The sequence below is a fragment of the Rattus norvegicus genome, chromosome 18, assembly GCF_036323735.1.
Source record: "Rattus norvegicus strain BN/NHsdMcwi chromosome 18, GRCr8, whole genome shotgun sequence".
NCBI lineage: Eukaryota > Metazoa > Chordata > Mammalia > Rodentia > Muridae > Rattus > Rattus norvegicus.
In genome coordinates this window covers 26,200,825-26,217,644 of record NC_086036.1, presented here as the reverse complement: position 1 = coordinate 26,217,644, position 16,820 = coordinate 26,200,825, and the positions used below count along the sequence as shown (strand labels likewise).

General features: G+C 45.7%; 1 protein-coding gene across 2 annotated transcripts; it reads right to left on the bottom strand.

Annotated features, from left to right (window-relative positions):
• Window positions 1-5,473: 5,473 nt before the first annotated feature.
• On the bottom strand, window positions 5,474-11,757 carry Srp19 (signal recognition particle 19). Of its 2 annotated transcripts, none has more exons than XM_063277221.1 (5): window positions 11,119-11,187; window positions 8,634-8,835; window positions 7,505-7,576; window positions 7,301-7,412; window positions 5,474-5,966 (listed from the first exon to the last, which is right to left on the bottom strand). In XM_063277221.1, exons 4-5 carry the CDS (start codon window positions 7,401-7,403, stop codon window positions 5,833-5,835), a joined length of 237 nt encoding a protein of 78 aa, XP_063133291.1. In that variant the 5' UTR covers window positions 7,404-7,412; window positions 7,505-7,576; window positions 8,634-8,835; window positions 11,119-11,187; the 3' UTR covers window positions 5,474-5,832. The 2 variants fall into 2 exon arrangements, with proteins under 2 accessions (XP_063133291.1, NP_001099627.1); NM_001106157.2 differs by lacking the exon at window positions 8,634-8,835 and adding an exon at window positions 11,708-11,757 and having other exon boundaries at window positions 5,517-5,966; window positions 11,119-11,194.
• Between the last annotated feature and the right edge of the window lie 5,063 nt (window positions 11,758-16,820).

Below are 16,820 nucleotides of genomic sequence, written 5' to 3'. Positions count from 1 at the left end.
CTGGACTCCAGAGAGTCACAGAAACCTTGTTAGATTTAGTGTTCTGGAGCCACATAGGAAATGCCCCAACACCCACTGCCTAGCTCTGGAGACAGGACCTTCCCAACACGGGTGCTGCCCTTGGGGTTGCAGGACACTTGGGTACCAGCTGTGCAGTAGCTTGACTTTGGAGACGGATTTACTGTCATCTTCCAGCAATGCAGGGGGCCAGAACCAGGAGCCACCTTGAAAGGCAGAGTTTAGAACTTTGTTTGAATTTAGGTGGGTGTAGGAATCAGAGTCCCTCGCACACCCCATCACTGGGACCCCACAAGCATTAATTACACCGCACTGACATGGGGAGTGTCTATTTGCTTTCTGAATCCAACTCGGTCATCAGAGTAGCCGACCCGAGCCTACTGGACGTTCGGCAGTGCAAGGAACAGGTATTGGCAGATGTGGAAGGTGGTGACTGCAGGAACCGGATCAGGGGACTTGCTCTGAAATCTCGACGCAGCCAGGGCAGGTGTGGTCCTGCTGCCCCTCTGATTGCACTGAGCTTGGGCACCGTTAATGCAAGGCTGAGAGCAAGCACCATGCTTCCCACTGCCCTACTACAGGAATTCCTTGCCCTAGGGCGTGTACTAGCCTAGCTAGGGGCTTTGGTGATGAAGTTGGCCCAGGGAAGCCCAACTCCCAGGTAATAAACTACTCCAGAGGCAGACGAGAAACACGAGTTCTGCTGCTCAGCTCCATGGTTCCCCCCTTAGCCTTGCCCCTGCGCCTTGTGTAGTGTGGGACTGCATGTGAGAGTGCAGGGTGCCGAGGCTCCTGTGGCCACCTCTCCTCATGGACCATTCTGCCCCACACTACTGACTCCCGGGGGGCACGTGCTTGGCTACTAGGGCCAAGGGCATTTGCTAGTTGCACAGATGGCTTTGAGCTCATGGTGATCCTCCTGCCGCAGCCTCCCTAGTGCTGGGATTACAGATGAGAGAGCCACTACCCTTGTCTTTGAAGTATGCTTTTAAAATTCCGTTACTTATTTGCTTATCTGTATGCACACGCGGCCTGAATAGGTACTGGTGCGTGTGTGTGGAGGTCGGGGGATACAGAAATGGGTCGGTTTTCTCTCTCCTCCCAATCGGTGGGTTGCCAGGAACCAAACTCGAGTTGCCAGGCCTGCAGAGCAAGTGCTTTGTCCATTGAGTCCTCTCTTTGTCCTTGAGAGAACATTTTGACAACTGATAATTTGTAGTTGAACCCATGACATTTTAAAACAAAGCAAATAAAAGTACAGAATATTGAATTTGAAAGAAAACAGCAGGTTTCCATGTTATATAACAAAATACATAATTATAAGAAACCAATAAATCAAAACAGCAACAACACACTTTGCAGTGTCTCCAGCTTTAATACACGCAAGAATTGCCTAGAGATTCTCTTAAATCTATTTGAATTCTAGGCTGGGCCAGCACTGCTGAGTTTTTCACATATCCCAAGGGAGGCACTAATGGATCTTCAATATCTCTGTCTCTCCCTCCCTCCTCCCTTCTTCCCGCTCTCCCTCCTCTCCCTTTTCCTTCCTCCTGCCTTCCCACCTCTCTCTCTCTCTCTCTCTCTCTCTCTCTCTCTCTCTCTCTCTCTCTCTCTCTCTCTCTGTCCTTGGTATCTGACCAGGAGCCTTGTAACACCACGTTCCCAAGCCTACTCTACACTTAGAAGCACCTCCAGACTGAGGTAGGGATGGACTGAACGATACCAACTCTAAGTAGTGGTTCAATTAGAAAATGTATTTGTAGGTCAGGAAGATGGCAGGCATACAAGCTCGTGGCAGGGGAAAGAGAGAAAGCAAAATGGAGCTCTCCTTTTCTGCAGATGAAAGTTCATGCCAGACTTGGAGAGGATGCTGGGCAGGGCTACTAAAGGCTCACCACCCACCATTCCAAGCAAGGGCAGCTGATCTTAGGATGAGCAGCTAAGAAGGGAAGCTGAGGTCCAATGGAGCACAAGAAGCTCCCATGGCTGTGTTACTTGTCTTCTCAGGGACCATGTTGAGCACAAACGCCTGGGTGGGAGGCACTCCCTTAACCCACTCACAGTCATTTTCCATGAACCTCTCATCCTGGGGTGTAGCCACAGGGCTGCCAGGCATCTCCCCTCCAGCACTAGGCTCAGTGGGGCCAGGGCTGGCTCTCATTGCTCTGGCTAAGGCCCAGGGCAAGCGTGGCTGCTTACATATGGCTTCGCCTCTGCTCACAGCACTGCATTTGGTGTCTGTCCAGTTTTCCTGAGAACTTTCTCATACATCTTGTCAAGCCTGGTGACTAAGTTTGGTCCCTGGGCACCCATATGGTGGAAGCAGACACCCAACTCTTTCAACTTGTCCTCTGACTTCTACGGCACACATACACACACACACACACACACACACACACACACACACACACGTACACACACACACTCACACACACACTCACACACACACACACGTACACACACACATACACACACACTCACACACACATACTCACACACACTCACACACATACACACACAACACACTCTCACACAAACACACTCACACACACATACACACTCACACCCATTCACACCCACACTCACACCCACATACACACTCACACACACACTCTCTCTCTCTCACACACACACACACACACACACACACACACACACACACACAGAGTAGCAATTAAAAACAGTCTTTCTTCTGGGGATGTAGCTGTTGGTAGAACACTGGACTCAGTCCCCAGCACCAAGCGGTGGCACTCAGGCCTGTAACCCCAGCCCTCCAGAAGTGGAAGAGGGGGGTCAGCTCAAGAGTATTCCTGGCCAATGTGGGCTACACAAGGCCTTGTCCTCAAACAATAAGTCCTTCCCGAATCTACAGTTCAAGGTGAACTATTTCTGGTTATCACAATGTCCTTCACGTGCACTGTCATTTTCTTCGTATGTAAGGTCAGACCCAGGGCTGTCTTCTGTCCCTTGCTCCCTCTCCACTGCCCAAGTCTGAGTTTGGGGCTCCTGGGAAGTGAGGCAGCACAGATCTAATTATCTTTCTCCCTATGCACTCAGTGGTAAGGAACCGGAAGTCAGTGCTCTGCCCCATGGTTTCCCTCTCCCTTTTCTGGCCACTTCAGAGGCTCATAGAGTCAATAGCATCGACCTCATGCAGCTCCCCCTGTACACAGGCAATTTTTTTTTTCTAGAAAGACCTCAGCAGCGTGTCTTATTGTCCACAGCAAAGGTCACACCAACAGACACCATAACGAGCTTAAAAGCCTGTCATACTACTTTCAAGGACTGTAATTATATACTTTTTAAAATGTGTGTGGGGCTGGAGAGATGGCTCAGTGGTTAAGAGCACTGACTGCTCTTCCCAAGGTCCTGAGTTCAAATTCCAGCAACCACATGGTGGCTCACAACCATTTGCAATGATATCTGATGCTCTCTTCTGGTGTGTCTGAAGAAAGTGACAGTGTACACACATACATAGAATAAATAAATCTTAAAAAAGAGTATTTAAAAATGTGTGTGAATGCCTGCGTGTGTGTCTATGCCCCACACGTGTGCTTCATGCCCACAGAAGCCAGCAGAAGGTATTGGATTACCATGGGACAGGAGTTAGGATGTTGCGAGCTGCCATGTGGTTGCTGAGATTGGAACTCTGGTCTTCTGCAAAGGTAGCAAGTGCTTTGAACTGCTGAGCCGTCTCTCTAGCTTCTGTGACGCATTCGATAGCCCATCGGCCATTTGGAGACATCTCTGTGCTCCCTGGTGGAGCCCATTCTACTTTATACAACACAGAGGAAGGTGACTTCCCTGGGAGTCTTCCTGGGGACACTTCACCTTCAGGAGGTTTGCTTAGGCACCCCCACCCCCCGTGGCAGGGCAATGGCATTGTTAATGCTGAGAAGGTGACAGTACTGGGAGCCCTGTGGGTTCTCCACCTTCAGACAACTTCAGTTGCATGACCTTTCACAAACGGTAGAGACGATAACCCCCAGACTCATCCTTAGTTCTAGAGCATTCCACATTCGGGCAGCACGTGTTCTGTTAACGTTTCTTGGGGAGATAGGCAAACATCCATTCAGCCCAGATAGAATCCTACAGTCCAAAGAAATGAATCCACTTGTCCTGTTTGCTGAACTAATGATTTTAGTCTCCTAGCCAGTGTTCTATTGAGAGGAGGCATCATGACCACTCTTGTAAGAGAAAGCATTTAACTGGGGCTGGCCTACAGTTTCAGAGGTTTAGTCCATTATGGATGGGAAGCCTGGTGTCACACAGGCAGATATGGTGCTGGAGAAGCAGCCGGGAGTTTGATATCAGGATCGACAGGTGTCGGAAACAGGCAGACATTTAAAAGCCCCCCTCCAGGGACACTTCTTCCAACCAGGCTACGCCTCGTGAACCTTACCAAGTAGTGCCACTTCCTGACGACTAAGCATTCAGATATACGTCTATGGGGGCCGCTCCTATCAGACCACAATTAGGGTTATTGGCAATTTATGATTGACTATTATACCACGGAAGAAAACCTTGTCTGCCCCACTCCACCCCACTATTCTGATCTTCAGGAGGTACGGGTTCCCATTGGCTATGTCTTCAGGAAGGGGAGGGCCACGTGATTAAGTTAATGGGCTTCTAGTGTTGGCCTGAGTTCTAGCAACGCCACAGTCATGCTGTGCCTTGGCAGGTGTAAGCCACCACTCCAGGAATTACTGTGGAATGAATTCACAAGAACATTTCCAAGTTAGTTTCTTCAGAGAAACTAGGACTTCTGGGTGCTAAAGCACAGGTCATTTTAATAACTCCGGTGGGAACAATGCTTTGTTTGAAGGAAGGTTTTCATGTAGTTCAGGTTGGCTGGAACTGGATGTGTAGCTGAGGCCAGCTTTGAATTTCTGATCCTCCTATCTCCACTGCCCAGATGCTAGACTGATTGTAGGTGTGTGACACCACATTGGCTTGGAAATGTTTTGTGCCACGTTCATGCGCGCGCGCGCGCGTGCGTGCGTGCGTGTGTGTGTGTGTATGTGAGAGAGAGAGAGAGAGCCGGAGACTGACATTAAGTCTCCTATCACTCTCCACATTATCTTATGAGGCAGGGTCTCTCACTGATCCTGGAGCTCATACAGTTACTGGCTGGCCAGCAATGCCCTAGGATCTGCCGTCTCCCACACCACTGCACCAGGCTTTCACATGGGTACTAGGAATCTAAAGTCAGGCTTCCTGCTTGTGAAGCAACACTTTGATATTGAATGTCTCTCCAGCTCAGAAACAGTGGTCGTGAGACTAACACATAAGCAAGTTTGAAGCTTAAGCCTGAGGTGCCAATGGTCACAGCAGATTAAGGACAGAGTTCCCACGGCCCCTCCTCACCTCTCTGCTTACCCACCTGGCCACGCTTTGCTGCGGTACCATCAACCTCTTCTGGCATTAACTGATTCCTTGGTGAAAGCTACAAAAGTCAGTTTAAATCTTTTATTTCATTAACTTAAAGGTGAACAAAATGTGTATTCCAAACTTTATTAAACATATATATCTGAAATATGTTTACACGGAGGACAAACAGATAGATATTTCAAGTAACTTATGGGACAGTCATTATCTGTTAAAAATATTCTTTCTTCCACACACACAATTTTTCTTTTTACATCTAAAAGCTGGATGCAAACTTGTGATGTAAACTGACTTCATTGTTAACTGTTGAAGATGGGAGACACACGTTCGCAGCTCAGTTAAACAACACAACAAAAAGCTGTTCCCTCACACGCAAAGATGCCACGTCTCTCCCAGCAGAACTGCACACTGTATGTTCACGCCACATCATTTCTTCTTCTTTCCTTTCCCTTTCTTACTCCCCTCTCCCTGCTGAAGACTTGGGTCAGCACCTCCTGACTTCTGAGTCCTTGTTTTTAGCTTGGGTATCATTTCTGCTACGTACAGCATCACCGACTTACCTAGAAATTAGAAGCTAGGTTTAGTGCAACAATCTTAGAAATAATACACAACACGTTATTGACTTGAAACCTCAGTCCTAGGCCCAGATCTCCACCCCTTACTCTTTTGAGAGAGGGGGGAGGACATATTAAACAACAGGCACCTCACCCCTACGCCCAGGTGACAGTGACACACACCCACGTCCAGCTCCATCTAACTACAAGAAGCCACCTTTTTTGCTTCAACATACCAACCTCCACATCTTTGATATCTGTTTACTGTCTTACCAGAAATAGGAGTATTCTTTTCACCAATAAATTTGAGCAGCTTTTCAAATCATAAACTTTTTTGTGTACCTATTTTGGGTCCTTTAAGGCAGGAGGGAAATGTTGAGAGAAAACACAAAGTAGAAAACACTTTCATGTGTGCTGCTAGGCAAATGCCCAGCACAGAGCCACTTTCCAGCCCTGTCTATCAGTTTTGAGTCAGAATCTTAAGTTTCTGGCAATGACTGATGTATAAAAACCACTCATTTATATTTAGCTAAAAACAAACAATTACATTATCAATTAGCCTGACAGTCCAATTGTTTTAATAAAATTGAAGATATTAAAGGGGGGGGGGAAGAACAGCTCTAAATTAAAATATACACAAGAAAAAGTTAAAAATAAAAACTTAAAGATGTGACACTCTGCTTCTGAACTAAAACCATGTATTCATACACATAATATGTGTGTATATATGTGACAGGTATACACGTCAGAAAATAACTTTGTGGAGTCTGAACGAAGGTCATCAAGTGCCTTTGTCCTCTGAGCTGTCATAGTCCCCACCCCCCGCCCCCGCAGTTGTCTCTATTAGTCTCTGATCCCCACTCCCTACCTCCTTTACTACTCACCAGTAGGTAAGTATTGTCTGAAAAATGGGTATGTTAGCTTCTAGTTCATTTAAAAAACCATTTTTATCAATAATAAATCCATTGCCAATAGTAGTGTCACTATTCAAGTTGACGTGAGTGGGACCTCAGTAGGAATACTCCTGCTTCTGTCACTCGCATTGCTCTTTAGATTTATTTTGCTGTATTGGGGCTTGAACCTAGGCCCCTGTGCGGTAAGTAGAGTCTAGCACTGAGCCACATCTCCAGACTTCTTGGGTTTTCTAATTTGAGACAAGGCCTTACAAAGTTGCTCAGGTCAGTCTTGAATTCACTCTACAGGTCGCATAGGCCCTGAACTTGCGGCAATCCTTCTGCGTCAACATTCTGAGTGTTGGGGCTATGGCTGAGTGGTATTCATACCCTTTGTACAAGATAACCTTACCCCAGAACCCTATGTGTTCATTTTAAAACACTTACGTGATGGGAACTGTACAAGACAGAGGCTGCCATCTTCCTGTTTGAGCTGTACCCGAACTCTGCCTCTATACTGAACATCACGATTCCATTCTCTGGAGTACATTTTGTTTTTCTAACACAAATAAAACAAAACAAAAATAGGTCTTCAGAGTTATGGCATCAATGAGGTGAGAATAAGACACAGTGATGAGATCCCCGTCATACCTCCAGAAACGCATTCAGTCCAACTGCTGAACATACATCCTGAATCTCAGTAGCCGTGGGGTTTTCTACAGCCTGAATAGTTAAAAACAAGGACGGTCACCAGCGGGGTTTCAAGTAGTTATTACTACATTGTTGTGCAGATTATTTCTAATATTATGACTAAAACAGACTAAACCCTAGTGTTCTTTTTTACAATTTATTTTTACTAAGGTTTAAAAATCCCTAAGAACAACACAGTTGTGTGTTTCTCTCTCCTCCAACATTAGTACACTGTGTGAGAGAAGGGACTTCGTCAGTACATTCTCCCACAAAGCCTGACGTTCTGAACACAGTAGGTACTAATACAACTGACCGGTTAAACGCTTACACACAGCTGCTGCAGAATACTGACCGTTACCCACTAAAGCTGGACATGACTGCCTATGGCCCCGCAATTCGAGTGGACATTCAACAGTTGAATATATATACTCAAGCATGTTCATAGTAGCACTGCATCTTATTTTTACCATTTTGTTTGTGTGTTTATGTACCATATTTGTGCAGTGCACACAGAAGGCAAAAGAAGCCTTGGATCCTGTGGAACGGAGTTATAGATGGGTGTGTCACCTCGTGGGTGCTGGGAACGGGTCTTCTGCAGAGGCAGTGAGTATTCGTGTCTGCTAAGCCACTGCTGTAGCCACACAGCACTGCTTAGGGAGCGTGGGATGCACACAATGCAGCTCTGCAGAGCGCTGCTTGTAGCAGGGGCAGGGGACATTTACACACCCTCTACCCCAGGGTCATTTGGTCATGTTGGGAGACAGATTTGTTTCAGAATAACTAGATAAGAGGGGAGTTTATCTAGCAGGTAAAGGCCAGAGATGTCATCATGCATCTTAGAACGCACAGAACTGTCACAACGAACAACTCTCTGATTTGGAACTGTTGATGGGGGCTGGAGAGATGGCTCAGCAGCTTAGAGCTTAGCCTGCTCTTGTAGAGGACCCGAGTTCAGTCCCAACACCCACTCAGGCAGCCCAGCTCCACGGGATCTGACACCTCTTCTGGCCTCCACAGTGCCTGCATTCGCACCTGCACATTCCCACACACTTGACACCTACAGATACACAAGAATAAAAATAGAGTAAACCTTTAAAAGAAGCAAACGCTGTCAACGGTGCTCCTGCTAAGAAACTCTTGCTTGGAGCACTTAAACTACACGGCAGGGGCTGGGGTGTCGCTTAGTGACAGGGAACTTGCTTGGCCTACTTGAGGCTTTGCATTCATTCCTGAGCGTCAAAACATGCAAACATTTCTGGTAAGACTATCAACAAATCTCACATTTTAAGGATCTGTGAAAAAGACAGGAGAGTACACAATGACTAACCCCATACATATAGAGTGAAACACCAGCTCAAGGCAACCTATAGAGTTGGAAATCAGAACAATGTTCCCTTGTCTGAGAGAGCACAGGGAAGACACAGGAGGCAGAGGGGATCTGTCTGCTGCCAACTGGCAATGTTTCTTCAGTTTGGGTGCCGTATCCAGTTTCCTTGTATGAAAATTATTCAATTTACATACTTTTCTAAGTTTGTTAGCTATACATCAATGGATTTTTTTTAACAATAAATATGCCAAGAGCACCTGGGAGCTGTTATCAAAAGCTTTATATTGGCCATTATTCTGAACAGTGCTCTGGAGGACACAAAGTGGACTTTACTCTTCAAATAGCCAAATGAAAGATACTGATATAAAAATAGCTAATTCTTTGCTTTAGACCTCATTTAATCATAAAATCAAATGCCTCTTTAAAAGTAGAATACAACATAAAAATTCTGTGAGCTCATTTATTTAGCTCTGGGCGCTTTCTAAGCTTAAGTTACCAGACCAGACCCTAACTACGGTTTTCCTATCTAAAGATGAGATCATTCAGAATTGTAAATCTCTTAGGGTCTTCCACATTTTGGGTTAAAAGCTCTACCACGAGACTATCCCCCACCTCCTATACCTACTTTCCACAAGTAGTAACTTTAAAGTGATTTTATACTCCTTTCAAAAACAATAAAGACAAAACTCAACAAAACTACACTTGTGCACACCTTTATTCCTATACTTTTTTTTTTTTTTGGTTCTTTTTTTCGGAGCTGGGGACCGAACCCAGGGCCTTGCACTTCCTAGGTAAGCGCTCTACCACTGAGCTAAATCCCCAGCTCCATTCCTATACTTTATAAAGAGTTTGCATCCTGTGTGTTGTGCTATCCGATGCTATCACTTTGCTTTCATTGAGAAGACTGTCATAATCTTGGTTTTGAGACATGAAAACTCGACCCAGACCTCTTCTTTACAAATAAACCATTAAGAATTCTCTCTTGGGAACACTCCTCCATTGTTGGTGGGATTGCAGACTGGTACAACCATTCTGGAAATCAGTCTGGAGGTTCCTCAGAAAATTGGACATTGAACTGCCTGAGGATCCAGCTATACCTCTCTTGGGCATATACCCAAAAGATGCCCCAACATATAAAAAAGACACGTGCTCCACTATGTTCATCGAAGCCTTATTTATAATAGCCAGAAGCTGGAAAGAATCTAGATGCCCTTCAACAGAGGAATGGATACAGAAAATGTGGTACATCCTCACAATGGAATATTACTCAGCTATCAAAAACAATGACTTTATGAAATTCGTAGGCAAATGGTTGGAACTGGGTGAGGTAACCTAATCACATAAAAACACACATGGTATGCACTCATTGATAAGTGGCTATTAGCCCAAATGCTTGAATTACCCTACATGCCTAGAACAAATGAAACTCAAGACGGATGATCAAAATGTGAATGCTTCACTCCTTCTTTAAAATGGGAACAAGAATACCCTTGGCAGGGAATAGAGAGGCAAAGATTAAAACAGAGACTGAAGGAACACCCATTCAGAGCCTGCCCCACATGTGGCCCATACATATACAGCCACCCAATTAGACAAGATGGATGAAGCAAAGAAGTGCAGGCCAACAAGAGCCGGATGTAGATCGCTCCTGAGAGACACAGCCAGAATACAGCAAACACAGAGGCGAATGCCAGCAGCAAACCACTGAACTGAGAATAGGACCCCTGTTGAAGGAATCAGAGAAAGAACTGGAAGAGCTTGAAGGGGCTCGAGACCCCATATGAACAACAATGCCAAGCAACCAGAGCTTCCAGGGACTAAGCCAATACCTAAAGACTATACATGGACTGACCCTGGACTCTGACCTCATAGGTAGCAATGAATATCCTAGTAAGATCACCAGTGGAAGGGGAAGCCCTGGGTCCTGCTAAGACTGAACCCCCAGTGAACTAGATTGTTGGGGGGAGGGCGGCAATGGGGGGAGGATGGGGAGGGGAACGCCCATAAGGAAGGGGAGGGGGGAGGGGTTAGGGGGATGTTTGCCTGGAAACCGGGAAAGGGAATAACACTCGAAATGTAAATAAGAAATACTCAAGTTAATAAAAAAAAATTCTCTCTTGTTTTGCAAGTGTTCTCTTCAATCTCATTTAAAAAGAAAAAAAGAAAAAAAAAAAAAAAAGGAAGCAGTCATGGCTATAAGAAGCCAACCTTCCCTAAGCCTTTAATCGTTTAGGTATCAGATACTCACCTTATTAATGGGGATCCGCCTCCCCTCAGCTATGGTCTTCTTATTATTTAAATAAGCGGGGTAGATACAAATAAACCTGCCACAAACACACACGGAAAAAAAAAGCACAACTAGGTAACTTAAAAGGGATAATTTCATCGACATAGCAGAGACATCTTATACCGTAATTTGTTTTATATATAAAAAATATATATAAATGTGTGTGGGGTGTGTGTGTGTGTGTGTGTGTGTGTGTGTGTGTGTGTGTATTTAATGACGGAAGCAAAACAATACAAGTGTTACTTTGACACAACAGCCTGTCAAGAGTGCCTGAGGCTGGAGCGCGCTCTTACACATAAAGGAACAACTCAGAGAACATCAGGCGAGCCTCTCTGATAGCAACACTAATATAGAACGCTCATCTCGCGGCGCTACTGTTCTCCACCATCGAGTCCGGTTGTCATCGCACCGCATCCCACCGCATCGCACCGCACCGCACCGCACCGCACCACCCACTACCGCTACAGCGGAACTTGGTGCGACGGGAGCTCGGAAGCTGCAGACTGCCCCGAGCCCAGTGACGCTGCGGCCAGCCTTCCCGAGGACCCACCTGTCCTGGTCGGCCGGGGACCGCGCGGCAGCGCATGCCATCTCCACCGGAGTCCCTATAGCCGCGCCAGCCTAGCAGGCCGAACACCAGCGGGAAGTTGACTCGGACCTCGGAGAGCGCCCGCCCTTCCGGCGGAAGTCCTACTTCCAAAGCGGCCCGCGGCCGAGTTTCCCATACAGGTTGGTTCCGTCTCGGAGTGACGTGGCTTGAAGGACGGTCTTCGCGCGAGAAGAGTACCCTGCCTTTCAGGTGCGGGAGTTACCTCAGCCTGCTGCACACCCGGCTGTGCGCACTCTTCTGGTGTGGCCGGGACGGTTCACCCAGAGGAGTCTCTGTAGTTCGGAGCAAGATGTCGGTTAAATCTGGCAGGAAAATGCCCTTCTATGCTCATCTATATATTCCTGCTTCCCTCAGCTTGCTTTCGACTTAGTAAGGTAACATTTCAGAGCGGTGCACTTAGTACTTTTTGGCACTGTGCTGTATAAATATAAATGTTCCACACTTAACATCTTAGATGTTATATCTAAAGATATGCATCTTTAAACTTCGAAAGCGCATACCCTAAAATTTCATATTTTTGCATACATTGGTCAGCTGTGGAGGTGAAAGGGAAACGCCACTTCTGTTTTTTTATGGTCACAGTTCAAGTGACATAAAAAGCAGAGAAACAGAAGAAATGGATAGTTTAACTTTTATGTGGTACAGGAGCCTTTGGTTTTAAAGAAGCTGGAGAAAAAAAAAGATAATTTTATTGGATTACATCAATAATAGTAAGTTGGGCGATTATTTGAGAAGGTTTGAAAGATGAATTATACTAACATTTCTAAGTGATTTTCTTGGTTTAAGTCTTAAGAACACTGGTACCTTCCCTTCTAGAATGTTGTCTTCTACGTGAAAAACCTCCCCCCCCCTCCCCCTTCCCTCCCTGTAAGTATCACTATGGGCTCAGGACCCCCAAGACCAAGTTCTTAGCACAAAGGAGATTTATTTGTCCCAGAATGACTGAGAGTAAGGGAAAAGAGGCAGTGATAGGAGCTAGAGGATGAGGGAGAGGGAGGAGGGGTGTTTGTCCCTGGGGGCCGGGAGGGGGCGGGGCAGGACGGGACAAAGGACTGCCCCTGGATAGAGAAGACAGTTCTTTGGTACACAGGAAAAAGATGATTTATGTAAGTACAAGAGGAAGCGCCCTGTTAGGATGAGTTTTTTTTTTTTTTAATTGGGCGTGTTAATTAGATGAGGCAAAAGGGGCTTTTGCTTGCCGGACTTCAATACTTTGATAGCTGGACCTTGGTAGTCAGCCCCAGGAAGTGGCCAAATAAGGGAATAGACCTTGGGGGCTAGGAATGTTAGCAAGGCAGAGGGAAAGGGGAGAAGGGAAAGGCCTGTCAGAGCCAGGTTCACCACACTCCAGAAGGCCAGAGTCTTCAACCCCTAGAATTCAAGAGCATTTGCTGCTTTTGTAGAGGATCCCCTTATAACTTCAAGTTTCAGGAAGCTCTATAACCACCGGGTCACACTTATTTTGCATATGCAAATGAAATACTCACAACAGTGACAAAACAGTGCAAACTAGGAGTAACCTTGGGATCTGTGTTTCAAGAATGTTAGCTTAAATGTGACAGGATTGCAGAATAGGTTTTGTTGTTGTTCTTGCTTTTCTGTTTTTTTTTTTTTGTTTTGTTTTTTTTGTTTTTTTTTTTTTTTGAGATGTTACTATGTTGCCCATAGTTTAGGTTGGTCTTAGAGTTTTTGCTTTGAGTCTTCTGGAGTCAGCCTCCCAAGTAGCTTGGATTACATGGTGTAACAGGAAATTAAATTTAGAAAGTGGTTTTGATAAACGGTGTCCATTCACTTAGTAGACTTAAGAGGGGACTAAAAGGAAGGTAAACGCCTGGTATCTTAAGTTGTGCCATGGCTCAGCAAGCAGGTAAAGGCAGAAGGGAGACCAGGAGTAACTGGGACATCGTAGCTGTCAGATCTATAATACTGTCCAGACACTGCATCAGTGTACCAGAAAGCCCCCAGCCAGTGTCCTAAAAGTGTGTCATTCCAGGTTCCAGGGAGCCTAGAACAACTGGCAAGGAGGCTGACTTTACCTGCCCAGCACTCTTTCTTCCTTCGTTTATACCCAGTGTTCAGTTTAGAAGTCCAGATCTCTGCTGCTGAGTTCAATCTCTGAAACCTACAGAGTGGAAGGAAAAGAACTAATTTCCTCCAATTGCTCAGATCAGACATGTGCTGTGGCACACCTGTATCCAAACACATTCACACGTAATAAATGTGAAAAAATTAGTGAACAGGATACATCTCTTTGTTTTCTCTAAGACTCATGCCAGCCAGCCTCATCAGCTAGGACAGCCGGGACCTCCAGGTGAAAGGATAGGAAAGCTATGGCAAGCTCCACAACTGATACCCATCTAGTTTTATTCCGGTTTAATGCCTTTCCTCCAAGACTGTGCATAGTTCTGCATAGGTCGGCCGTGGCTGCTTTCTCTGCACTTGAGATGTAGGTACGCAGTTGTGTTTTTACTCATTCTTGATCATTTGAGGTCTTTTGTTAGTGGAGGATTTTACTTTTTTTCTGGTGATTAGTCAAATGCTTAATACACTTATATGTTACTTTATGCACTGTAATTAATTCTCCCTCATCTGCCTTTACTAAAAGATGAAATAATTATTCTAAGATGTTTTAACATATTAATCATATAAAACAATGGGTTTTGCTGACAAATTATAAATTTGTCATATATGCATAGACATAATGTATGTATGCGATGTGTCTCTCCACCGCCCTCTGGCTCCCCTCCACTTGTTAATGCCCTTTCTCCTCCCAGCTAGCTCCCCTTCTACTTCATGTCTTGATGACCCGATGAGTTTCACTAGGGATGTGTACAGGAGCTGGGTCGGAGTTTACTTATAGGAACGTGTGCATATTACCAGTGTTTTCCTCCCCCAAATCAACTGTTAACTGTGAAGAATCCTCAAAGACTTATAAACTTTTTTTTTTCCCCTTCCCCCCCGGCTTACAAGCTTTTATACTTCACTTTGAACCCTTGTTTCCCAGTAGGGTTTGGAATAGTCTGAAGTGTAAGATTAAAACTACTACACATTTCATCATTCCTGTTATTTTGATTAAAATTCACAGTAATTTACCTACTTGTTTACTTTTTCTTTTTTAACTTTTTATTCTCTGTGAATCTCACATCATGCACCCAGCCCACTCAGTCATCCCCTTGTCCCCTCATACCCACCCTCTGGTTTTTTTTTTTAAAAGATTTATTCATTTATTATATATAAGTACACTGTAGCTGTCTTCAGACACACCAGAAGAGGGCATCGGATCTCTTTACAGATGGTCGTGAGCCACCATGTGGTTGCTGGGAAATGAACTCAGGACCTCTGGAATAGTCGGGTGCTCTTAACCGCTGAGCCATCTCTCCAGCCCCACCCTCTGCTCTTACAACCCTCCCTCCACCCCACACACAAAGAAATCTCATCATAGAAGCTGTAGCATGTCACAGTGTGTCCCACAGTATACCACATTTCCTTGCTTGCAAATTTACATCGCAATGAGTTGCTGGTTTGTTTTGAGGCCTCCGGCTTCTGCTACACTATCAATACTGGATCCTCACTGGGACTCCACTCAGATATCCTGTTGTTGTCCTGTGTCATAGAGATCCTACAGCTTTGGATCTGTAGGACCAGACCCTTCATGTGCTCCAGCAGATCATAGATGGGGCAGACGTTAGGGTGGGCCATCTCAAATCCCTGGATCTGGGAGGTGTCTGAGCTGGTCAGCCTGCCAGCTCTTCCTCACCCACACCACCACAGTGAGCTCTCCAGCACTGTCCCTGGCTAGTTCGTCCAATGCTGCAACCAGCAAAGGACAGAGCCTGCTCTGATTGCCTGATCTATGCCTATACCAGCAGAGGCCCTCTGCTGCCCAGGTGAGGTGCTGGGTCTGCCCCTCCTGAGTGCTGCAGCAAACAAGGGGTTGGGTCAGCTCTCCTGTCCTCTTGGCTGGCTCATCCAGAAACCCTGTCTCCCAACCCCAAACCAGGATCAGCTTTACTGTGCTGCCCAGGTGAGGTACAAGGCCAGCTCTCCTACCCTCCCGCCTTGCTTACTTTTTTTTTTTTTTTCTTTCCGGAGCTGGAGACCTAGGCAAGCGCTCTACCAGAGCCAAATCCCCAACCCCAACCGCCTTGCTTACTTTTAAGAGTTTGATTGCTCTATTACCTCTCAGTTTTACTGGTGCAGTGGCGCAGCAGGGTCAGTCTCTGGCTTCCCAGTGCTTTCTACATGCCCCCAGGAGATTCAGCAATCCCGTTTTAGGAAGTCAACCTTCTCCATAGAGATTTTGTAAGTATGTAACACACCACACTGAAGTGAGACTTCAGTGGGGCGCAAGTAGTTGAAGTGCCTCACCCATGCCCCAGCCCACTGTTCAGGAGCAGCAGCTACGTCATCACTATAGTATGTCTGTTCTGGAAAAGTCCGTTGTACTTTTCAAGACTGATTTTTAGCTCTCAGATTCTGTGAGCTATCTAATATTCTAAACATCACCAAGTGTGCTGGACAGTTTTTTGTCGATTTGACACAAGCTAAAGTCATCTGAGAGAAGGGAATCTCAAGTGAGAAAATGTCTCTATAAAATGCCTCTTATCAATAAGAAAAGCCTATAGGGTATTTCCTTAGTGATTGCTGGGAGGGCCCAGCCCATTGTGGGTGGGGTCGTTCCTGGGTCAGTGGTCCCTGGTTCTGTAAGAAGACAGTCTTAACAATCCTGGGAGAGCAAGCCAGTAAGCAGCACCCCTGTATGGTCTGTGTATCAGCTCTTGCCTTCATGTTCTGGTCCTGTGTGATTTCTGCCCTTCCTGCTTTTAAGGACACACTGTTATACAGAACTGTGAGTGAGATTAACCCTCTCTTCCCCAAGCTGCTTTTGCTCATGGTGTTCCAGCACGACAATAGGAACACTAAAGACAGCTTGTCATTTAAAGGACTTAAAAGCTTTAAAGGATCCCAAATAATAAAAGTACTTTAGACAAATGCAATGTTTTCTTTCTTTTTAAAGAGAACGTGTCTATTTTATGTGCATTGGTGTTTTGCC